This window comes from Lineus longissimus, chromosome 12 (assembly GCF_910592395.1).
Source record: "Lineus longissimus chromosome 12, tnLinLong1.2, whole genome shotgun sequence".
Classification (NCBI taxonomy): Eukaryota; Metazoa; Nemertea; class Pilidiophora; order Heteronemertea; family Lineidae; genus Lineus; species Lineus longissimus.
The window spans coordinates 259,580-284,678 of NC_088319.1; the positions used below are offsets into that span (position 1 = coordinate 259,580).

General features: G+C 44.4%; 4 protein-coding genes across 5 annotated transcripts; 1 reads left to right on the forward strand and 3 right to left on the reverse strand.

The window, feature by feature from the left end:
- Positions 1-1,182: 1,182 nt before the first annotated feature.
- LOC135497174 (salivary glue protein Sgs-3-like) lies at positions 1,183-1,788 on the reverse strand. Its single transcript, XM_064786921.1, has one exon. It carries the CDS (start codon positions 1,786-1,788, stop codon positions 1,183-1,185), a length of 606 nt encoding a protein of 201 aa, XP_064642991.1.
- A 1,398-nt stretch (positions 1,789-3,186) lies between these two features.
- On the reverse strand, positions 3,187-5,986 carry LOC135496892 (uncharacterized). The gene is made up of 2 exons (XM_064786460.1): positions 5,742-5,986; positions 3,187-5,032 (listed from the first exon to the last, which is right to left on the reverse strand). The coding sequence occupies exons 1-2, from the start codon at positions 5,775-5,777 to the stop codon at positions 4,088-4,090; spliced, it is 981 nt and encodes a 326-aa protein (XP_064642530.1). The 5' UTR covers positions 5,778-5,986; the 3' UTR covers positions 3,187-4,087.
- Positions 5,987-11,657: 5,671 nt separating this feature from the next.
- Positions 11,658-15,652, forward strand: LOC135497276 (uncharacterized). Of its 2 annotated transcripts, XM_064787047.1 has the most exons (3): positions 11,658-11,849; positions 12,075-12,280; positions 12,524-15,652. In XM_064787047.1, the coding sequence occupies exons 2-3, from the start codon at positions 12,214-12,216 to the stop codon at positions 15,088-15,090; spliced, it is 2,634 nt and encodes an 877-aa protein (XP_064643117.1). In that variant the 5' UTR covers positions 11,658-11,849; positions 12,075-12,213; the 3' UTR covers positions 15,091-15,652. The 2 variants fall into 2 exon arrangements, with proteins under 2 accessions (XP_064643117.1, XP_064643116.1); XM_064787046.1 differs by having other exon boundaries at positions 11,658-12,280.
- Positions 15,653-15,663: 11 nt separating this feature from the next.
- Positions 15,664-25,099, reverse strand: LOC135497277 (adipolin-like). Its single transcript, XM_064787048.1, has 8 exons — positions 24,170-25,099; positions 21,088-21,213; positions 18,736-18,856; positions 18,226-18,266; positions 17,547-17,690; positions 17,071-17,303; positions 16,765-16,843; positions 15,664-16,496 (listed from the first exon to the last, which is right to left on the reverse strand). The coding sequence occupies exons 1-8, from the start codon at positions 24,401-24,403 to the stop codon at positions 16,398-16,400; spliced, it is 1,077 nt and encodes a 358-aa protein (XP_064643118.1). The 5' UTR covers positions 24,404-25,099; the 3' UTR covers positions 15,664-16,397.

Genomic DNA, 25,099 nt, shown 5'->3' on the forward strand with positions numbered 1-25,099 from the left:
GCGTTTTTCGCTGATTTGTGTAAAATTCAACATATCTCAAAAGTTCAATGTTTGACCCTCGATTTTTTTGATTTTTGTGTAGCGTAAGCAACTGTCTTTCATGGGAGAATGGTTTCTGTAAGAATTATTCAGGAAGACATGTATAATAGTTGGGGTTTTTCGTGATTGTCCGGCCCAATTGGCAATATTGCCATTTGGGATGGTGAACATAGCTAGGAGCAAATGCGACGCTTATGATTTATTTAAAGAAATAAAATGCCCGATTTAACATCCTGCAGAATCAGGGGAATCGGGCGTTTCCAGTGATATACGACACAAATGGGTTGTCCTCATGCATTCACTTTGGAAACCCATTTTAAAATAGATGTTACGCCCTGTTAATGGGAAAAACTCCCTAATGAGACCTAAAGTTCTGAACTACGCCATCGCCATCTTCAGGGCACAGTAGGAACTGAAAAGACCGTTTGGTCTTTTCAGTTCCTATCTTGCCCTGAAGATGGCGATGGCGTAGTTCTTTCATGAAGTCATTTAAAGTTCTGAACTACGCCATCGCCATCTTCAGGGCACAGTAGGAACTGAAAAGATCGTTTGGTCTTTTCAGTTCCTCCTATGCCCTGAAGATGGCGATGGCGTAGTTCTTCCATGAAGTCCATGAGACTCCGATAACCAGCTCAAAGAGGGGGGGATTTGGGCCACGCAGATCTACGTGGTTCGGCGCTGAAGGTGTTAAGACAGTTCCCATATTGTCTCTGGGGTGATTGTGATACAGTAGAACCACCGATGTTTCACTTCCCATTCGGGAATGGTCCATGAATGAAGACACTTTTCTAGGTACACATTTTTTGTCCCAATATGATAATAATAATATTAGAGGATTTATATAGCGCTCGATTATGCAAGGCATATTCTCGAGCGCTTTACAAGGGCAAAGCACTCCCTAAAAAGATGACGCTTAAGGAGTGATTTGAACTGGCCGATGTTTCCTGCCAACCTAATACTCCTTGGCAGATTGTTCCAAAGCTTCGGGGTAGCCGAGCAAAAAGCCCGGTCCTCAAAGGTAGCGCAGTGGTACTGTCATGGTTACAAACCATGTCTTTGATGATAGGTAAGGACATAGTCTATTGAGACAGTACCCATACTGTTGCTGGGTGGTTGAAATAGGACATAGTCCGACGTGAATTCCTAAGGTGGATAGTGTGGCGGTTTGCAACAGTTCCGCTGTATCTTACAGATGAAAAGCACAGTGAGAGTTAATGCCATGAATCCTACAAAACTTAGTGCAATGTACATATAGCCTGGTTTCACGTCGTAGTCCTCGTCATAGCGGTCTGTCTCTGCTGCTGGAACTGAAGTAATGGCTGCCATGTCAGTCCTTGTTAGTTCCCTCACAGACTGCCTTTCTGCAGTCTGTGCATTGGTTGAGGGGGTTGCTGTAGTGCTGAATGTTGCTTTTCTGTCCGTGGTAGTTTCTTCTGTTGGTAGGTGTTTGTTTGTTGTTACTGTGGTCGTACTTGAAGATGGTTCTTTTGTCTTCGTCAATCCATTTGAAGGTGCTACTGCTGCAGTTGTATCAGAGGCTGGCATGAGCCCTTCTGTCGTAGTTCTATGAGAGGCTGGTAGGCCTACTGTCATAGTGGTTGTTTCCTTTGTTTGTAGGTGTTTGTTTGTGCTTGAAGACGGTTCTTGGTTCTCCGTCAATCCATTTGCTGTTGGTCTACCTGTAGTTGTATCTGAGGCTTGTAGCCCTTCTGTCGTAGTTCTACGAGAGGCTGGTAGGCCTACTGTCATAGTGGTTGTTCTCCGAGCTTCGAGATTCTGAGGTGGATCCGACGAAATCCTTCCTTGATTAACTTCTTCCCACAGAAGTTCGCCGACCGCAACAAAACGTCCTCCTAATCCTTTACAATTCTAGTCCTGTGACTTAGGTGATTTTGATGAGCTCCTGTCTTGGGCTAATCATAAACTTATCATTTGACATATGCCCTCGAGACTTTGCAGATCGCAGCAAAACGCCCTCTTAAAACATCCAACACAAGTTGACCCCAGAGGTTCACTGATTGCAGCAAACGCCCTTTTCTTCTTCACGATATCCTTGAGTAAAGTGGCTGCTCTTTTGACAACGTTCGAAGATGATACCGCCATGTACCAGCGTGTTCTCTGAGGTTGAGGCTGAGCTGATGAAGTCCTTCCTTGAACTTATTAAACCCCCGGGAAGTATTGCAAGAAATATCCTCTTTGTCCCTCACAGTATCAGTTGAGCAAGAGTGACTCCTGCACTTTCCGTTGAAGCGTTTTCACAGCGTTTGAAAAAGATGACACTCCAGGGATATTGTACTGGGCTACGAAATACGGACAGGCCCCGTTCAGATTGACAGTTCAAAGTAGAGACAAGTGTGCTGCTGTGTTATTATCAAAACTAATATAGGGAATGAAAAAGCCAGCGCTGTTATCAATATACATCCTCTAGTTTCACCGATATAAGGTTGCGAATACTAGTAAGGAGTATTCAATTGAAGCCATATATCATGCACATGGTCGGTCGGTGCCGTCCGGTTATGTCCGGGACATCATCTTCCAGTGTCGTGTAGAAGTTTGAGATGTCCTATGATAGAATTTCCGGAAAACAAAGGATTCTATCATGCGATGAAGTCCTTCCTTGAACTTATTAAACCCCCGGGAAGTATTGCAAGAAATATCCTCTTTGTCCCTCACAGTATCAGTTGAGCAAGAGTGACTCCTGCACTTTCCGTTGAAGCGTTTTCACAGCGTTTGAAAAAGATGACACTCCAGGGATATTGTACTGGGCTACGAAATACGGACAGGCCCCGTTCAGATTGACAGTTCAAAGTAGAGACAAGTGTGCTGCTGTGTTATTATCAAAACTAATATAGGGAATGAAAAAGCCAGCGCTGTTATCAATATACATCCTCTAGTTTCACCGATATAAGGTTGCGAATACTAGTAAGGAGTATTCAATTGAAGCCATATATCATGCACATGGTCGGTCGGTGCCGTCCGGTTATGTCCGGGACATCATCTTCCAGTGTCGTGTAGAAGTTTGAGATGTCCTATGATAGAATTTCCGGAAAACAAAGGATTCTATCATGCGCTTTAATCTCTGAGCTATTGCCAGTCAACAACTCTACAGAACCTTATGCAATAATCCGTCAGAATGCAACATGACCGTACACTTTTTCCACGGGGACATTTTCTTCATCACCGGTTTTGGCCTTCGCTTCGATTTCGCAATAATGAATCAACCTGTCTTAGGTCGGTGAAATAAGAGTATACAATGTATATAGTTAGCGGCACACCTTTTCACTCGTCATGTTCACAGCCCGGCGGCTTCCATCAGTCGTATTCTCCTCACTTGTTCTTGAACAATGAAACCAGGTACCCCAGACACAACTCATCAAAGCTCTTGTTTAAAGGTGCTACCTTCACGATACAAATTCAAGTCGACACGCTTTTAATTTTTCATCCAGATGGAATCGTGTAAACAAACGAAGATATTTTTCCAATAATTTTTTTTCCAATAAAAGAAAATTAATTCTGTAAACCTTTCAGTCTAGCTGGTGCTGCCATCTACATGACGTCATCTTTCCCTGCCGCTGTAAATGGCACAAATTATTAAAAGCTATTAGAAATAAGATGACTTTCAGCAGTTATTAGAAGTTAGACAACGGCTGTGAACGAGTCAATCGATGAGAACCGGATCTACATGAACGTAGTATACGCACTGCTGTTTAGATCTGGGACATTATACAGTGTGTTTAGATCTGGGACATTATACAGTGTGTTTAAGATCTGGGACATTATACAGTGTGTTTAAGATCTGGGACGTTATACAGTGTGTTTAAGATCTGGGACGTTATACAGTGTGTTTAAGATCTGGGACATTATACAGTGTGTTTAAGATCTGGGACATTATACAGTGTGTTTAAGATTTGGGACATTATACAGTGTGTTTAAGATCTGGAACCTGTAAAGCTTACATCCTGTACAGCGTTTGCGTGTTAAAGGATCTAGGAAAAAAAGTCTAGGGTCTGATACACCCTGTAGATGTCTAAGGGTAGTAGTGTGGCAGTTACTTCCTGTTATGAACCTGCTGGTAAACCAGGATCAATAAAAGCAACAGCCCAGTCACAGCCATGAACCCGCCAAACCCTATGGCCACATATTTATAGACTGGTTTCATGAAATAGGCATCGTGAGTAAGATTGGTCTTTGTGGTGGAAGTAGTTGAAGTTGGAACTGTTGTTGTACTTAAGACTGCTGATGTACCAACTGTTGTTGTACTTGAGGCTGTTGATGTACCAACTGTTGTCGTACTTGAGGCTGTTGATGTACCAACTGTTGTTGTACTTGAGGCTGCTGATGTACCAACTGTTGTTGTACTTGAGGCTGTTGATGTACCAACTGTTGTTGTACTTGAGGCTGTTGATGTACCAACTGTTGTCGTACTTGAGGCTGTTGATGTACCAACTGTTGTTGTACTTGAGGCTGCTGATGTACCAACTGTTGTCGTACTTGAGGCTGTTGATGTACCAACTGTTGTTGTATTTGAGGCTGTTGATGTACCAACTGTTGTTGAACTTGAGGCTGTTGATGTACCAACTGTTGTTGAACTTGAGGCTGTTGATGTACCAACTGTTGTTGTACTTGAGGCTGTTGATGTACCAACTGTTGTTGAACTTGAGGCTGTTGATGTACCAACTGTTGTTGTACTTGAGGCTGTTGATGTACCAACTGTTGTTGTATTTGAGGCTGTTGATGTACCAACTGCTGTTGTACCGGAAGCTGTTGCCGTACCGAGTATTGTTGAATTGGTGGCATCTGAGAGGGTTGTTGAGATATCTGTTGTTCGGGGGTTACCTGAACTTGTACCATTTGACATGTTTGAATCAAGCGTCGAGTTCGGCGTTGGAGCTGTTGTCGTCATCGTTATTGTTGGAGCAGAGATGTGGCCGATAAAGAGGAGGCAGATGAACACTGCTACATGCAAGTTTGGAAGTGACATCCGATGCTGCATCTGAAAATGCGATTGACTCGGATTAAAAAAGCGCTGTATGGTGAAAATAGTATTGACTTAGACCAAAATAGTATTGACTTAGACCAACCTGCTATCATGAGCTGTGATACTGTAGCTTCGTCAGTTTCGGCTTTGATTGGAGAGTAACATACTTTGTATAGCGCGAGGGGAGAGACACTGTCCGAGTGTCAGAAAACCACACAAATCCAATATTCCATCAATCTCGTCTCAGTATTCAGTGCCTTATTTTACAGTAATTACCACTTCCAGTACAGGCTTTGGCTTGAGTTTTATCAGTTAGGCGACCTTCCGGGAATGTCCGAATGGTCCCGATCTGAGAAGGCGATGATGACGTCAGAGGAGTAATGTTAAAAACGTAGTGCCGTCCAGACTGACAGTTGTACTATTTTGAGGAATTAACCCAAACACGACGTTAGCTCAAGTTGGACCAAGGATGTTCTCTCTGACAACACAAATCGTTGTTACATCCTGTAGTCACAGGCGCGAGAAAATACCAACATCTCCGATAGGTGTCTCTCCAGCTGCCACTACGTCTAACCTATTCACATTCGTATGAGGGGTACAAATATTGCATGGCTACCTGAGTATAGACCATGATAGCATATCAGGGACGTGAAGACCGCCAATTTGACGTCCTTACTCCCGTCCTGTAGTCTCCCTTCAATATAGAGATGTCTAATTCACCTACCCTTAAGATTATCAAGATTATTCCACTGATATTCATCCTTATTGTTCTTGAATCAATCGAGAGTGCGGCTGTCGGCAGCCGCACGCGTATCGACGCGTATCTTCTTGGAATCGACAGTCCTGTTTATCCAACAATGGACCGCCTGGTCTGCAATTGGGTGACGATCCTCCGAGTACAACACGGAAGGGAAAGTCCACACGACTCGATGATATTGACTTTAGAATGTCAAATTCGCGGTCACCCTCGTCAATTCTGCCCGAATTATTACTGCAAGATTACAAAACAAACAACTCTGATAAGATCAGAAGATATCATAACTTTTATGTGACGTTTGGCCCACTTTTTCGCCTATTTTCTAACTTTTTAAATGAACATTATAGACCAATAGGGATAATGTATGGATTTCCTAGGTCTATTGTAGATGTCTGGGGCATGACCTATCCCCCATACAGCCACTGCATGCCCCTACATCCTACATCAGACACATACAGGAGACACATATTGATGGATACCATCGGTATGTGGTCTCGAGAAGCCGGTTCCAATGACCACTCGTACTCTGGATGGAAGGAAGCTGAGATTGCTCTGGGACGAGCCCGGCTATAAAACACCGGCACCCCGACATGCTCGTGTTCTGTGAGAAGGAAAAGGAGGTCCTAATCATCGATATAGCTGTCAGCTCCGACAGACACGTCCTAGCACGTGCGGAGGAGAAACGATCGAAGTACTGTGGCTGTGACTATCTCATCTCTCTCATCTCTCTCATCATGTTGTCAGAGACAAGACCACAATTGATTTTTTAAGCCTTTTAGCAGTTAAATTGTCAATGTTTGACCGCGACGCATCAAAGAATGCGTGGTGTTGTGAATCTGAAATTTAGATTATGTTATTCCGAACAGCCGGGCAAGTAAATGGTGAAAAATAAACTGGTGATTGACCACGGAAATTTTTTGATAATCGATAAATCAGACAGACTTTGATATTTCCACTCTGGCAGAAAAAACTCAAAACACGCCCCCTATTACCCAATCAGCAAAATTCGAAATTAATTTTTTCATCAAATAATTTCTTTATATCTGTAGACTTGCCACAACAAAAATTTTTTCAATACCTCTCCAAATATGTATTTGAGAGTTAAAAACATGCACTCGTCTAATTGATAGGCCTCGACCCTCCAACTGGCTATGAATATTCATTAGTGGTCTTGTCTCGTCAACACGGTGGAGCAGCCAGGACTAAAAAGGGTTCAGAATCGAGGGCAACCAAAATAGTTCTTGGCCTCAATGTACCCTCGGGAATTCATGCCGCCGAGTCAAACCATTCTCTGGCCGATTGCTCGAACACCTGGAATCAGTGTGTACTTCAGTTTGAAAAGTTCGGGTGAAGGGGTTTTCTTCATGATAAATAAGATAATATTCACAATGGTATAAGATGATGGTATAAGAGGGCCGGCGAATCTAGGAACTGGAAGAAGAGGGAGCGTGCACTGCATTTCTCATCAAAATTCCTGGACAGGTGTGTTCCAAAATTTCATGAGTGGTCAATTAAAAAAAGTTTACATCAATTAGGAGCCGTGCGTCTGGTGCACCCGCTTGGATCCGCGCCTGATAAACGTCCTTTGACAAAATCACCGACTTATTAGATCAAGGTAGCCCTGTAGATGTAATTTATCTAGACTTTTCCAAAGCTTTCGACACTGTGCCCCATGAGCGATTGAAAAACAAGTTACAATACTACGGCGTGCGAGGAAATATCTACAACTGGATATGTGACTTCGTAAGAGATAGGAGGCAAAGGGTTATGGTAGACGGAGCAGCATCCGAGTGGGCGGCTGTGACCAGCGGAGTACCACAAGGCAGTGTCCTTGGTCCGACTTTGTTTATTTATTATGTGAACGACATCCCTCACTGCGTGGAGAACTTAGCAATGATGTTTGCGGATGACGCCAAACTCATAGCAGAAGTCGCAACAACAGAGCAGACGCAGTCGGTGCAAAAAGATCTCAGCAACCTTGATGATTGGACTGAACTATGGCAACTCAGATTTAATATGGATAAATGTAAGAGTATGCATCTAGGAAGAAACAATCCACAAGCAGAATACTTTCTGAGGAAAGATGGCCAGAGACATGAGGTTTTAGAATCAGATTGCGAAAAGGACTTGGGGGTGATCATCGATAGAAACCTGACTTTTGAAATTCACATTAATAATGTAGCTAATGTAGCAACAAAGATTGTTGGAATGATCAGGAGATCCTTTGACCATTTGGATACTAGGATGTTTGCGACACTATTTAAAAGTTTGGTACGGGCCACACCTCGAATATGCAAATGTCATCTGGGCCCCCCCCCCCCCCCTGAAGAAAAACATAACCGTACTGGAAAACGTACAAAGACGAGCAACAAAGTTAATCCCGGGATTAAGAGACATCAGTTACGAGGAGAGACTCTGCAAATTAGGACTCCCGAGTTTATCCTATAGAAGACTTCGAGGGGACTTAATAGAAACTTACAAGATCACCCATGGTTACTACAACATAGATGGACTTAATCTAACCCAACCTGTCGATGTCACCTATCAAACCAGAGGTCATTCGTATAAGTTAAACAAACCAAGAGCCAAACTAGATATCCGAAAGTACTTTTTTACCAACAGAATCATAGATCCGTGGAATAACTTGCCAGAACAAGCAGTGAATGCCAACGTATTTGAAGTAGTCGTGATCGCGTAATAGACGAACGCCTGCTGACCAAATACTCGTAGCACAGTGACATGTGCATATCTTTGCTAATTTTTGACTATTTTGCTAAACAGCCATGTATATGCAACATAGTTAATTCATTCTAAGATATGCATGCATGCCATGGTGACCAATATTGAGGATCACCGATAAGTACAAGTAATTCGAACTTTCCCAGTATTGATCAAAGTAGGAACAAGTGTCTTATCTATTATAACTGAAGTCTAGCTGACACTCAGCACTTGACACCATAGTCAGTCTTGGCGGGAACACTTGCTCACTGCCACTCCTGCAACTTGACTTTTCTATGTCATCTGTACCACCACATCCCTGCAGACATTACGGTCCTGAGCTGTCTGTGACAACACCTCTCTTGCAACCCCAGTGCTCTCTGCATAACAGGCTGCAGTATCCACCCAGCGAGACCGGCACCGTCCCATCTGCCGTTAGCCTCCAGCCTTTGCGGCAAAGCGTCCATAAATTAAAGGGAAGGGCCCGCCAAAAAATGGGGAGTTTTGGACGGCCCGGTCAAAAGCTTAGGCGGGAATAAGGTTTCATTGATAAATATAAGGAGTTTCAAGGCCCCCAAATTACTTGTAAGGTTCAATAGATACTGGCCTTTCATTGGTTTACCGTTTGCGTATCATTTACATACTCTCATCTTGAAAAATATGACAATATTTACGATCACGATAATGATTTTTGCAACATTTTCGGTAACGCGCCCCTTGCGGATCTGTAAGGTACCATTCGGATGCTTGAAAAATGTTAGTGGCGTGGCTCCATCTGCTACAGCTGTCACCGCGCCGGTATTAGTCTCATGTCTTGGCGTCTGCACCACCCTTCGGGAACACCTCAATGCCGTTGGCGTACTGACGAGACCAGCGTCTCTAGAGGCTCCGACATTCGCCATGAGCAGTGACAGGTCACTTGGCTGGAATGGCCCCATCGCCTCTTCACTCATGTTCATTGCCAGCAATTCTGGCAAATATCTTGAGTCGTCATGGTTGTCAAACAAGTCTTGGATAATATGCTGCTCCATTTCTTCTGTACTGTTCGGATCAGGGGCATCGCTCTCCACCGGCCCAGAATCCACCGGCGACTCCATACTACTATTCTCTCCATTTTCCATTTTCTCCTCTCTCCAACTCACTACTATCGCTATTGACTGCGTAACATACACTAACATTCTTTCGCTATCATTGCTAACTTCATTTACTAGAACACTGGCCTCTTTGTAGCCGATTATGTAACCCATAGTGGAAACACCTGACAGCGCCGCCCGGCATGATACACGTGCTACTGGCATATTTATAACTCGTAGTAAATAAGGTTGTAAAAATATGCAAATGAGATGCCGTATATGGAAACCATGACATCACTAAGCAGTGCTTATTTCTGCTACGGGTGGCGCTGTTGCTTGCTTCTGGAGGCGCTATTCAACCTCTTTAAGGGGGCCACTTATGCCGAGATGGTAGCCAGAGTCAGTAAATAGTGCTGGTATGACTAAGCGATCGCTACCGATGGCGAGGCTAGAAGATTGCAGGGGGGGGGGGGGGGGGGGCTGGCCTATACTGATATATCCAGCATGTGCTGCCATTTGAAAGTCGGACAGCTCCTGAGTGAGTTTACAGTAAGGGCCTGTAATTCATTTTAACCATTGTCAAGAGTAATATCAAGAATTCATGTGGACTGGTCTTTTTACTGTCGCAGCCAATAAATTGTAGATCTTTTGGTCAGACGAATGTCCCAACCAAAATATGTGAATGACTAGGTTTGGTGTCAAACTGTCACCACCAGTCTCCACACAACCGTCTTTGGTATCACAGTCAGAGGCGATAGCTTGAATACTAGAATAAATCTGTTCTCAGTGTCACAGCCAGTCCATGATTTGCTCTCTCAATTTGCCCGATTATTTCTCAATTATCAAAGCCACTACCCGTTCGGTCTGCACTGATTTCACCAACACAACCATAAATTTGTGTACTCCAAACAGCATCACTGATGAACAGTGCGCTAGAAATGCATGTGTAACCGAAGGCCTTCCTGAAATTCACAAGCCAAGTCCAAAACTACCTCACAGCATCACTATTAGTGTGACGCTACATGTGGCGGTGCATAGCGGTGAGCAGGGGTATTGTCATCCTCCTGGCCAATGTCCATCATGTTGTCCCTTTAAAACCAGGTCCATCAGCCTTGCCCCCCCCCCCCCCCCCCCACACACACACACTAACATATATTTCCTTGGCTGACCCCATTAATGGTATATAGACCGAGTCTAGGTAGTGACGCCGAGTCCGATGATAATGATGTTACTATTTATACGACATCACATAAAGGAACATCGCCACACAATGCACCTCCTGTCGTCATTGTGCCTGATAGGCTTTCTCCCAATACCCGAATGATTCATAAAAAAACATTCAATGACGCTTTCTGACTTGTTGCTGTTTGTGCTTCAGATATTGTTTGATGTAACAATGGATTATTGTTAGTTAATTATTGTTGATTTTGTCTATGTTTGTTGAGTTAATGGAATTACAGATGTAACAAGCGCTGACCCCCCCCCCCCCATTTCCACCCCTCACCCCCAACACACACTCGCACACTCAAAATAACTTCTGAATATCAAAAGAAAATATTGAAGCAGTCTCACGTTGAAGCACTTTTGATGTCTTGATGGAAAGAAGAGGACGACAGTGGCTGATGGATGAAAACGGGGGGGGGGGGTATGATACTCCTATAAATTAGTATGTGATATCATAGCGGGTCAAACGCCCGTGTCCTTATATCTATCTACTCATCTGCAAACCCAATAAAAATCGTCCCCAGGGGCGTTATTGAAAACTAGCCAACACAGCTATGGGAGGTTGGCAAATATTGTAGTGATACCACATCAATCCCGAAAATTAATATCAACATTTCATTGTTGAATGATACCCGGTATTGTTGACAATATGAATTGCGCATTGACAGAGCTGGTGTTTATTTTGTCATTAGCATTATGGGTCGGATCAAAATACATACTACAGTGGTCAAGTGAATGGTCGTGTTCATTTCATTTGCTGGTCACGTGATGTTTTACTATGGAAAGTAGGTCATGAAGTCAATTTATTCAAAGTCCTGATCTTCGCGTGTCAATTTGCTTTGCCAATCTGAGCGGAGAGTTACATCACGATAGATGGTTATAACATGCGTTCAACGTTAGACTCCATGAGAAAGTACTCAAATTTGCTCGAGTACATAACGTTGTAAAGAGCAAGCAAATTGAAGGATATTCTCTCTACCAACACAGATCGGATTACATTTCATGTGGTGTTGGAGGCGTCACAGGCGCGACGATATCAGAATCAACAGATCAATTAGCGGTCAATCAGTCACCACAACAACTACAGAAAACATGCATGAATCCTGAAGAGTAATATGTGAATAGTTTTTAAGTTGTCAGTGACAATTGATTCTGGGCTAATCGATCACTATGATTCGGGTGTCTTCACGCACCTGTGTCGACTCAACGAATCGTGGAGCAGCGGTCCAAAATGGCGGCCTGTGTTGACAGACTTTGTTACGCGCCTGCGCACATTTCGATCCAGGTATTTTTAAAAAGAGTTGCCTGCGCAGCCTTCGTTGATTTAGTCATCGTGGCGGGAGATGATCTGACACTGACAGCTTTGCAATCAAGCCAGCTGGCTCTTGCTGCGTGGATAGACGCAGTCCGGTGGAAGAGACATCATGATGTCATTCGTTTCAATCCTGCCGATATTTTGTTTTCTATTCCTAAGGATATCTACAATCTCAGGTAAGACATTTTTTTCATGCAATGACATCAATGGCTGAAATAGGAGGCCTTTCTAACTGTTGTTTTGTTTGAGCATCTTGATACACACGTGTGGCATCATAATGTGCACGAGTGCAGAGCCTTAGTTTCAACCGCACTTTACTGTGGACCTCAAGATTGTTTCGGTCACTACCAAGCATCAATGATCCACCCACCAGATGTATAGCAGCCCTCACTCACAGATTGTTTCACTTGTCTTTTCAGGACTGATTCCCACAGAAGAAACGGGGAATGTCGCCAGTGAGACATCGGCAACGACAACCATGGTGGTACTTCCGTCGTCTGGCCACGAATGTGGAAACAAATCGACAGCAAATGACGGCCTTTCGGGAGTTCAACATTCTAAGGATCAGGATTGTGACCAAAGTAGTTCTCTTCCATCTGCAGGACAACCTTTAAAGAAAGATAAAACAGGCACATCGGAAACCTGGCGGATAGTTTCTGTAGATAGCACCACAATTTATGCCTGTGGCAATTCAACTTGTGAAAATCAGTGCGAAAATGAAAAGGTCGTGTATAGTGGAAATATACATTGCTCGTGCAGAACCACGTGTAAACTTACGGGGCGGTGTTGCTACGATTTTGAAAAATATTGTGGCACACATCCTGATAACAACCTGGTAGACACTGTTCAACATTACAAGAGATGCCAGTTGCTGAAAATCGGGAAGTATGCCCTGACTGATGATAGGTCTGGGTTGTTTGCGACGGTTGCTACTTGCCCGACCGATACATCAAGGGAAATCGCTGATAAGTGCGAGGGCGAAATAAGCCCAGAAAAAATAGGAGAAATATTGCCGTATGTTCCTTTAACTTACGGGGAAGTCCTGTTCGCAAACTCTTATTGTTTATTTTGCTGTACTGGGATCTGGATGAGCTCAAATGTGCAGTTGATCATTCCGTCCTTCAGATGTGGATTCCTCCTCACCCCCACAACTCTGACTGAGTTAGTTTTTCGGCATTGCTTCAAAGATGTAACTGGGTTCAACGCGTCGGACAAGATGAAAACCTGCGCTAAAAGTGAGACTGAAACGTGCATGGGAGGATTTGACGGAATGAATGACAGTCTGCTATGCGAAAAGTACTACGCTCCTGTGATAGTGAAGAATCAGAATGGTGATGACACATGGAGGAAGGTGTTCCCCTACAGCGACAGTCGGAATCACAGCGACGTATCGTGCAGTGACGGCTCTAGCCCTTTCCCGGTTAACGATACTGACGATGGAGATTCGTCTCACAAGTCTTTGGTTGAAATTTTCGCCACCAAAGACGATGGTTTGTGCCCGAAAGATGAATACGTAGACATCCAGTACGGCGGATGTCGGAGGTGTCCCATGGAAGACTTAATAGACAGCGAGATTTGCGCACGAGATTACAAACTGTATGCCAAGGTAAACATGAGTTTGTTTCTCATGAAATCATTCGGGAAGAGCGAAGTGAAACGCATGTTTATCGAGTCTGTTAGACCAGCCATCATGTATCTCGGAGAAGTCATGGACGTGATTGTTAAGTATATTGATGTCGTCTGCCAGAGACAAAAGAGCAGCTCGGGAAACATTTGCAATTTGACACTGAATGCCGTTCTTGTTGTTTACCGCAGCGGGAAGTTACAGAGAATACTGGACCTAATCTCGCGAAATGTAACAAGACTGGGGTTTAATCTGGGCCCCAATGACAGTGTCGCTAGTTCGATTCATGTCTCAAACCAGGACCAAGCGAGACTGTGCCATACACTACAGGAATACCAGAACGGTCAGTTTAGTCTTGATGGCAGTCTTGTTGTTATAAACTCCAGTACGCAGCGGTACCATCTGTCTAATCAAGAGATCCGGTACACGTTTCTCGCAAGTGGAGAAGAAATGGAATCCAAGGTTGTGACCTGTGAGTACGTGAAGACTACCTTGGATTACCTCAGCGAAGTCCTTCTATCACTCTCATTGTTTGGATTAGCGGCGGTCTTTGTGACCCACTGTGTCCATAAGGAGATCCGGAACCAACCAGGCCAGAACTTGATGTCTCTCTGCCCCAACCTGTTCCTGGCTTACCTGTTCCTCCTATTAGGTCCACTGCTAACACACCTCCACATCGTCTGCTCGGTATTGGCAGTTGCCCAACATTTCTTCTGGCTGACGTCCTTTGCCTGGATGAGTGTTATTGCAGCAAACACGTGGAACACATTCCGGCCCGATTCGATAAAGACAAGCCAAGTTGCGAGCGTGAAATCGTTCGTCAAAGGGTGTCTCTACGCGTATGGCAGTCCGGCACTAGTCGTGACAACATCGGTCATCGTCACGTTCACCGTCCCTGAGCTTGGCTTCAGTTATGGTGACAGGAAGAAGTGTTGGTTGGGCAACTTCTACCAGAAGATTATAACCTTCCTAGTTCCCGTCGGCATCCTGTGCACGATCAAGTTGACCCTGTTCGTCTTGACGGTGGTCAACATCGTGAAGGTCAGGAAGGTCACTGCCAAGGTCCAAACAAAGTCGTCACATACAGCGGTCATGAATTTTCTACCGTATGTGAAGTTGTCAGTCATTCTGGGGACGTCCTGGGCGCTGGGTTTCCTTGCCGAGCATGATGACAGTCAGGTCCTCCGTTATGTTTTCGTCATCTTAAACGGCAGCCAAGGAATCCTGCTTGCGGCAGTTTTCTTCAGCAACGCACGCATTCGCCATCTCTGGCGCATGCGCTTTTGCAAGAAATCTGAGCGGTCGTCTGGTTATACGCACACCACTTCGGGGAAAATTGCATCAATGTCTGCTTCTGACTAGGATGTTAAACATTGTGTATGAAGGGCGAGACTCATTGAGACTGAAGGCAGTCGAAGCGCCATCTTGACATTGCTCCACTTGAGGATGGCAGTGGCCTTCGATCATTTTGATTCAGGAACATGATGACGTGAAGACTGAGGTCATTATCCGGCCTATGTTCTTTTGGGCACCAACTTCTCGGTTCCACCAGGACAGGCCCATGTCCAATGAAAGGCACTCCTTCAACCTGCTAGAGTTACTGGAAGACGATTCAAGGGGACCGCTGGTGAATGAGGAATGACATGTACTTTCATTCCATCGTTATTTTCCATCAGGTTAACCAAGTCCGCCCCCCCCCCCCACACAGTATCGCCCCCACAATATCTTCTCGTGGCGAGCACAACATGTAGCAGCCTTATCCAAGATCTGTTGTATTGGACTCCCATTCAAGAAGGACTTGTATTTCAGTCACACCTCGTCCACCAGGAGAAACAGTCCCAATTTCTGGATCACCCGCATCTCGGCCCCGAAGTAAACCCGAGTCAAAATGCCCGAATGACTGAGTGCAATATTGAAGTGAATAAATCAGTCGAATGTATCTTGTTGTAATTCTTAATTTAATTGCTGAAGAATATACATGTACACCTAAATTCAAGCCATTCGAGTTGTTTCGAGGTCCCGACATCACTGACTATAAGGCCATCTGGGGTTCCATACAATGTCTACCGCATTGGCAACCCCTGTATCGATGCTGAGCGACATCGAGCGCAATATCTTCTCGTGGCGAGCACAACATGTAGCAGCCTCATCCAAGATCTGTTGTATTGGACTCCCATTCAAGAAGGACTTGTATTTCAGTCACACCTCGTCCACCAGGAGAAACAGTCCCCAGGTTCATTCCTTTCTATATCGCATTCTGGTCTCTCCACTCTACGTAACATCTCGGATTCCAGTTCGACCAGCGAGGCCAGACTCTTGCGCAGTCGCGTAACTATGTCGTTTCGACACTGCCAACACCAGCCGCCATTTTAGATCTGCTGCTCCCGATTCATGGAGTAGATCAGAGGCGAGTGAAGATGCCAGAATCATAGCGATCGATCAGCCAAGAATTGATTGACACAACAACCTAACAAAACCTTAACACATAGTATCTGTCATGTTCAGGTGATAGGCGCGTTTTCTGTATGTTTTGTGATGACTAATCGATGGTCTTCTGATCTGTTGCTTCTGACATCGCCACGCGCCTGTGATACATCCGGGACCTTCTGTTGTCTGTGTTGGCAGAGAGAATATCCTTCTATTTGCCTGGAGAATGTGGCGTGGCTTCTCTACCAATTGACCAGCATCCCACTGAAGTCCGAACCCTTGTAGACGGAAAAGAATCGTGGTGATCGGTTCTGAATGAAGATGGACACATAGTCACCAGCCTGAAATAATGGAAAAAATTTATACACTTTTAACCATCCATTCGCCAACATCCTGGTTGGTATTCTGGCTGGCCAGGAAGTGGGCAATCAGTGGCCACATATCATGCTTGCCATGTTTTTAGTTCTGAAAGTGGTGCTCCTACCCCTCAACAGGCTCTGTTGAAAATGATGTCCGTATCCCCTGAAGAGGCTGGTGATAATGGCCTCTCCCACTCCTGAAAATGGCGTTCCTACCCCCTAAACAGGCTGTTGAAAATGGCGTGCTTACCTCCATTTCGAGTAGACCACTGAAGCTAATGGTGAAGGTTCGGCTGTTGCTCTCAAAACCAGAGCTATGTTCCAAGGTTCTGTGGAAAGAACAATACGTTACTGGTTTGAGGGTTGGTCAACAGGCGACAGGAGGGGGTCCAATTTGTTTTCGTCAGGTGACTTCATGCTAGGCCTTTTCCAAAATTAGTGTTTGTAAGTGTCATCCCTTGATGAGGGATTCACCATTCTCCACACAACGACCCGGCCACATGCCGTAACAGACCTTGTAAAGGTGAAATCATGGTACTCTACAATATCAACTTACGGATATTTCCTGCAAGAGGAGTTCATACAAATCATGACCTTGAACTTGTCACCCTTCCGTAAGAGGGCGCTGCTCTGTTTATTCTGTAAGCGAGGCTGCCGGGCGGTGACGGGGTTGTGTCGGATGTGGAGATTGGCAGAGAATTGGTAGACGCCCGTCCGTGGCGCCGTGTAGCGTCCCTCATGCGGGTCGAAGCTACCACTTTTACTGAACGACCCACTCCGGCTGAATGGCTGTGGAAAGAAATGGCAAATTTGTGGTGCTGGTTCAAGGGATCACAGAAAGAACGGGACACACAGAAAGAATTACAATATAGCAAAAAGGAATTAGACTCCTCGTCATCCTATTTATAATTCGTTCATGGGGCGGGCTAGGAGAGTAGAAAAACCGGTAATTAGCGGCCATCTCGATCTACTTAATTGGAGATGAACTATATACAGGCAATACATGTATAGTGCATGATAAGCCTCACTCACAATTTCAAAGTTTTTCAATTCCAGTATCGTGTTTTTAGCGACACCTATTGTCCCAAGCTGGCATCTAAAAGCAGACGACACTCTCGGTAGATGATGCAGACTCTCTGGTAATGTGTTGTTGCCAGGGAGACTACATCCGGGACACTGAAAATATAAACAAAACAAATTATCACGATTAACATAGCTTCTGAAAGTTCGGGTATTTCTGATGGCCGTACACATTTGCTGTTTAGGCCTACTGGTATTTTGATTAGATCCAGAGATCTGTTGAAATTCACGTGCTAAATTTTTTATATCACATTTTGAGATGAATTGCCAGTGCAACCGTTCATTGTGATGGCCATCAATAACTCACAGTGCTTGGCCTACTGTAAACAGTAAACACGGATGCATGAGTAGGAATATAGATTGAACCAATAGATTGTGCGCCACCTGAGCTTCGATTTTAGAACTACACGTAGGTGTAATTCAATCTTGTGTGAGTACTACACCTTTAGCTATAGATTCTTGGTAGTACTTTCTTACATTTGGAACCGCCCTGGCTTGACTGTCTAGAATGTATCGCTCACGTGTTATCGATATCACCAGAAAATGACGATGGTTTATGATAATAGGGAGGATCTGCAAGTTACGTACGGAAAACGTAATCTTTCAAAACCTGATGAATGAAGTTACCTACCCTTTCGGCTATAAGTATTTCTGCTCTGTTTTCTGCTGCTTCTGTTCGGAAATAAGAACAAAATATCAGGAAACTTAACTTAAGGAAGCTTAACTTAAGGAAGCTTAACTTAAGGAAGCTTAACTTAAGGAAGCTTAACTTAAGGAAGCTTAACTTAAGGAAGCTTAACTTAAGGAAGCTTAACTTAAGGAAGCTTAACTTAAGGAAGCTTAACTTAAGGAAGCTTAACTTAAGGAAGCTTAACTTAAGGAAGCTTAACTTAAGAGATGTTGTCAATTCCCTCTCCCCTTTATCATATTTAATAGGAAGTAACTTCTAACATTTGACTATACATTTTAAAAATTTTTTGGGAAAAATGGGGTGAATCTTTTACTTTTATTTCAAGTCCTGGCTGATATAGTGGATGCAAAGTGTCAACAATGTGTCGATTGCCGGAGTATGGGGAGGGGTACAAGGTCAACATTGAGTGGTGCATCACGAAACCATGACTATGTCTGATTCCTAACCTACCTTTGACTAAAGCTCTGAATTCGTTCAGTATCTTCTCTCTGGTGAATGTGCCACCGGGCGGTCCGGGAGGCCCCGGCGGTCCCGGTGGACCCTCTGGTCCCCGGGGACCAGGATGACCCGTCTGAAAGGAAAATAGGCACAGGTTCAAATGATGCCAAACAAGACGAGACCATATCGGGTCTGCCGGCTGGGTCTTTTTCTCAGCTCTTTGAGCATCCGTCGTCCGTCGTTGTCGCCCGTCTTCCATTAGCATGTCACGTTTCGTAATCACAAGGGCTATGTACTTGAAACGTTGTACATATGACTGCAGGCCAGGTGGCTAGCTAGGTGGAAAATCAACTTTATCCTGAATCATGTCTTCTTAAGAGAAGTAGCTTTGGTGTTTACCCTTGTATAAGGTCGCAGAGGTCAACGTTCAAAATGTTGCTACAAATAGCCGCGAAACACCACTGCAAAATTACTAAACAGCAGAGTCAACTTTCTTTTCTGAACAGTCATGGCACTAACCATTCCCACAACCCTAAACAACACATCACAAAGCTAGGTGAGCACATGGTCCATGGACCATTCCATTTACGCCGATAAGAAAGTAAATGTTGTCCCCTGGAGAATTGGTCCCATTTTATTGTTCAGGGAGTGATGGCTTTGAGGTGCCACGGATTGTACAGCTCTCGCTCTTCTATTCATCTCCATTATTGTACTGTCCCAATATCTGCATCAGTTGCTTCATGAACACAACCTTGGAAGAAGAGCTCCCACTTCCTTCGGCAAAGTTACGACAGGAATGAACGAAATGAATAAAAAATTCCATTCCTTGGGACAAATTAGCAAGATTTGGTTTTAAACCGATTTAGCCGGAATTTTGTTCCTGTTTCCGTATTTTCTCTGTTGGAATAATTGGCTGAATAATTTGTGAGGTTTGATAGGTGTGTTGGTGCAGGAGTTGGCGGGTGTGAGAGCGAAATAGCGGCTGTATTACATGAGTATATGCATGTACGGAGCGCTGAAGAACTTATCCTACTATAATTTACCCAGTGTAATGAGGTCAGATGTTGAAGTCGAACCTTTGTTGCCAGCAACTAAGCAGCAACTCTCCTTAGCCTTTAAAATGCTAGTACCCCACCTGCATTTGATACATTCCCATCAGTGACCTTGGGAAGGCCCATCGCTTCCCACATTAATCAGAAATTTTACGATATTTGGGGGAAATGCATTGAAGCCAACATCTTAATGTTACACATGGCTCAGAAAAAAACGCTTATGCGGTTTATTTTGAGTTTCTTGTATGACTCTTGTCAGAAAATACAATATCCCACTCCTCTGTTTCGGCATCGGGCGACAATACGGAACACTACCGAGCTTTGCCGAGGGCGCGTCCGCTGCAACACCTTCGATAAATAGAAGGTAATTAGACAAACCCGCTGTGGGAATGATCAATGACAAGGGCCATTTAGAGAAAGTTAATGGGACACCAATTCAAAGTCATCAAAGCCTTTAATTTGTCTGTTGTTGTTGGTAATACTGCGCAGTGTCGGTGGCCGAGAATAGCCGTCTTTGGTGTGGACGGGACTGCCCGGCGCCAGCGGAACAGGTGCGTTGTTGTCGTGAAGTGATTGGGTTGCATTGTTGTCGATGCATTGATGTCGTCTGCGCTAATCGGCCGCTCGCGACGCCGCCCGTCATTGGCACATGGCGCCTTCGTGTATCATTAACCACATCATCAAAACCTGGATGTGCACAGATAACTGCATAATCTGAATGTTTCATCCGAAATATTTCCGCATAATTTGTTTCTTGAGTGCGTTTTCACACTTCTCGTGTAATTAGTCGGTGTTAGGTCGCGGTATCGCTGCTTACGGGTGGCGTGCGTTGCCGAAGTGACGAGTGCCCGTCTCTTCGTCTCCAACCTGTCGCCGCTTATTCTTGATCGATTTCACCCCAATAATTGAAATCATTGAATCAGAGGGAGAATTAATTCGAAGGAGGCGAATAATCGGACGAGACAACCGTCTTGACGCCTTCGCCGTGTCTGGCGATGATTTTTCTGAGATAGTGCTGATTTTGGGAAAATCGACGAACGCTTCATATTTCCGCATGGAGTCATCACGTTCAATATACATTGTGATCTATTCGTGACCGCTTCTGCGCCTAGACACAAGACGTTAAATGAAATTTTCGATTCGTACCCGATCGTCTCACAAGGTGGCAACACGACGAAATGAGATAATCGGTAATGCTTGCCATTCTAGGATAAAATCAAACACAAGTGCTTTGCGCAATGAGGACATCATATGTCATCATAACAAATTCTCTAGGTCAATCAGCGCTTGACCATTTCCGACCTTTACTTACCAACTTCCGGTGACTGTTCTTTTGTTTGCGTTGCTCTTTTCTTGCGGCTTTTCTCGCACTGTCTATTCTGTCGGAATGTCTAACGAAGGATAACCAGCTGCCCTGAGGGTCAAGCGTTTTGGACACCTGTAAAAAAGGTTACACTTTATTCATACATGTGTAGTAGAACCTCTTTATTAAGGACACCCCCTGGACTGACAAGTGCTGTCGTTAAAGGAGAAGTGTCCTGATTAGAGATGTCAATTTGATGGTCAGGCTTTAGAAACACCTCAAACTAAACAATGGAATGTGATTTTGAGTGCTTTTTGACCGCTTCAACGCTGCCGTCGAAACGAGGCGCAGACGGCGCGTAGTATATTATACACTGTAAGCAGTGGTTCATTGTAATCAAGGTGCAAATGCACGTCTCATGGTTTGTTATTCGTCTCCTGCTTCTGTCTTGCTCCTCTGTCTTGTTCTTGTCTGGTACTTCATGTTTTCTTTCTCAGCAGGATTCGATTCAACAGTACCCAGACAGCTCTGGCTGATGAAGCCAGCAGCCGACGCCCTCTCAATATTAAAGTTCTAAAGCTATGGTGCTTTCCTTTGAAATATAATTAGCCTTGAATGGGTTAGCATCGTTAGCACCAAGAAGTGGCAAATATCTCACCTTCCTACCGCCAATTTGTCGCGCAGGTATGAGTGATGAGTGGAGTCCGCCGCTTTCTAGCGCCACTAAAACATCCCCGGCGAAGATGGCACTTTAATTGGCTATTTACATTCAAGGGGAGCCAACGGTTCATTTCATAGCTACTTGGGCAGAAATCACGTGCATTTCTGTGTTAATGCATGTGGTTTTGCACAGGTGTTCTGGCAGACCTTGCATGAAAAGGAGGTGATTTCCATTTCAATCAGGTTGGCTAGAAAGTAGACGCAGCATACATGTAGTGTAGCCAAGTACACTATCCATGTTAGTGAAAACGTTCATGTATATTGCTTCTGACAATGCAAATACTACAGTACATGTGTGTGGAAATCTATTTTCTGTCAGTATTTACACAGATCACATAATTCAAATTCAAATACTGTCCAAATTTTAAATGAATACACTCAACCTTTAAAATGTAGTTTCTCTAAGTATGAGATGTGCAGGTGATATATGTAAACGGAACTTGAAGTGTATATACGCCAACTGACCTCGTCGCCAGGTTGAGTGAACAATGCGTTCTGCCTTCTAAAATGCCAGCTTCACGACCTGTTGCCTAGGTTGATAAGTGAGGTATTTGCGATGGCTCCACTAAAACGCGCCATTCTCAATGGGTTGCTAATTAGCGTCTTAAAGCGTTCCGTTAGCTGAGTGAGTAGCTTAGATTATCGTGTTATTGCCAACTTAGGAAAGTAAGTCTACCCTGCTAAAGAAGACCGCGCAAAGTGAAGAAGAAAAAATGGATGGGAATGCCTATTTTGCGCATTTTTTTGTCACTTCGTCAAAACGTGCAGAAGCATTCCAATTGAAGTGTCCTAACGTTATCTCAGAAGGCTCGGCCCAGGCAAAAGTTTCCATAGATTCTTAAACAGGAACTTTTGCCTCCGAGCATAAACAATACTTGTAGACAAAGAGTAAATCGCGGTATATGGCCAAGAACATGATCAGACAACTCTTGTAGTTCCCGAAGTTTGCTGCCACCTGTTCTGAGCACAGTAAAAAGTCTGTAGCCAAGCAGCCGTCGCTAGAGAATGACTTCGGCGCAAACTTGCTACATGTACTTCCAAAATAAAACATCCAAGAACACCATCAGATTCCTGGAGTATTTACAACAAACGCTTCCCTCGCTTCACCACCTGCCCATTGTTTACACCTGACATGATCTACTTATACTCTCAGTCAAATATTCAAACGGTCGTCTGCCTGACAGCTTTTGGCGCCAATCCGCCATCTTTGTTTCCCAAGTGACGCGCCAAGTCTCGTCCCAACGAGATTTGAATAAATACATGAAATGAACTGCGCTTTGAGCTTGTATTCACTGGATCGAGGTAGACGCAGCCAGGTACTTATTGCCACTTTGTTAGCTGCACGGGAGTTTATTTTGATTGTCAGATAAGATTTAGATACTAAAGGATTCTCTTTCTCTTCGTTTTTTAGATGTTTCAGAAATGACCGTGTCGAGCTGGAAGACATTATAGTTTGAATATGGTTGAAATGAGAGTTTTGCAAATGCTTCTCACGTGGTTAAGCTACAGGTGTAGACTCTTTGATGCCTCGGACATAACAAGGCCTAAACCTAATCCATTCATACCAATCCAGAAAACATACACACCTCAACTATCTGGGATAGCTAACGAGATCAAACGTGAAGCCCCGACTTGGTAACCGGCCTCGGCGTTCCCTTGAACAATAACCTTGGCAAAACAAGAAGAAATAAGCATATTTTCTCTGCAGCAAATCCGGATCCGTAATTATGATGATTCGAAGTACCTGTATAACCGCTAGGCCTATAGGTCTGCCTCAGGCGGAAAGCTGATGAAATCCAGCGCCAAGAATTAATGGGTGGTAGTAAGTTCATCGCAGTTTTGGTCAACATTTTTTTTGCTCCCCTCGCGTTGTCTAATGAGACCGCCAGTACCCCAAGTTCGGTATCAGTTATTTAAACCGCTGTGCCCGATCGACGGACCGCACTCAGAGAGGAGAATAGGCCTACCTCTCTGATTACAAATCCCGCCTGATCTTTTCTCAAACGAATTTTAGATGGGTGTAACCCACTCCCCCCCCCCCCCCCCCCTCAGTTTCACCAGTTTCACCAGTCACACAACTTGAGATCGGGCGGGTCCTATGTTACCGGAAATCGATTCTTCACTGTTCTTCGGTCAATCGATAAGCCGCCATACTTACACCATATTTTGTCTTATCTCCCTTAGTGGTAGAGATGGGGCCGTCCAAAGATAAGGCCTTGTGTGCAGTAGGATTCAGAAGGGTTGCCCCTATATAGTGTCAAGGGGGCCCCTTTTTTTCTTCGGAGAGCAACGATTTTGTTCAGGGCGCTTCTCCCCAAGAAGCCAATGCGATTTACAGGATGTCAATAGTGATTTGGACTGTTTCACCTACCTCGCCGTCTTCGTGTTCATTCGTACTGAGATTGTTCTGTCTCTCCAACTCCTGAAGTAACACTTCCTCATCAATGTCAATGGTAGTCCCGCGGATCGGTATGCCGCCACTGCGGACGCCGCCATCGGGCGTCCCCCGGATAGGCAGCCGGCCCGTCCGGCCACTCCATACCGAAGTCGACAGCAACAGCGTCCCGAAGAACGCGCATAATAATTGTTCCTCGTTGAAATACATCACTATTTTAATTGTGTCTCAAATCACTGTTTATCATATCCTCAACAGAGACACATGTAGTTATATTATCTTATGATAATGCCATTTTCAAAATAAATGCCGAGATGTTTGAATAATTGTTGTAATACTCAATCAAAGTTATTTGAACTGACATGGAGAGCTCCTGCTGTCACGTTTACGAAGTTTACTCACAGGATAAGATTCATATTCCCCGGCATTAGAGTAGAACTTCGAGTGATTCAGTTTACTCCATCTCTTCTTGGAAAGAAAGGTGACAAAGAATTTACGTATAACTTTGTAAGAATGGAACGCTTGTCGATGTTGTGTCCAAAAACGATTCCAAAGCTGTATTTTAAGTTTCTCATGAAGTCAGCCAAGAAGACCCTCCAACGAACAAGTCCAAACAAAACCTAACCGGTTAACAGCTCGGCAAACTTCAAGCGTTCTCGAGATCAAATTGACTTTTCCGTAACGTTTTGTTCCAAACGAAATGATTTAAGTTGTTGCACCGAATGAGAATCAGAAAACTCCACCAAACTCCTGACATACTGCATCAAAACTTTCAGAATTACTGCACCAAAGCTGAGAACTTTAGAACCGCACCAAAAGTTCCGGAAGCTATCTCTGGTTTGATCGCGCCTGTTTGCAACCTGCCGATTGATGAGCATCACGTGCCACGCGCCAAAGAACACAGCA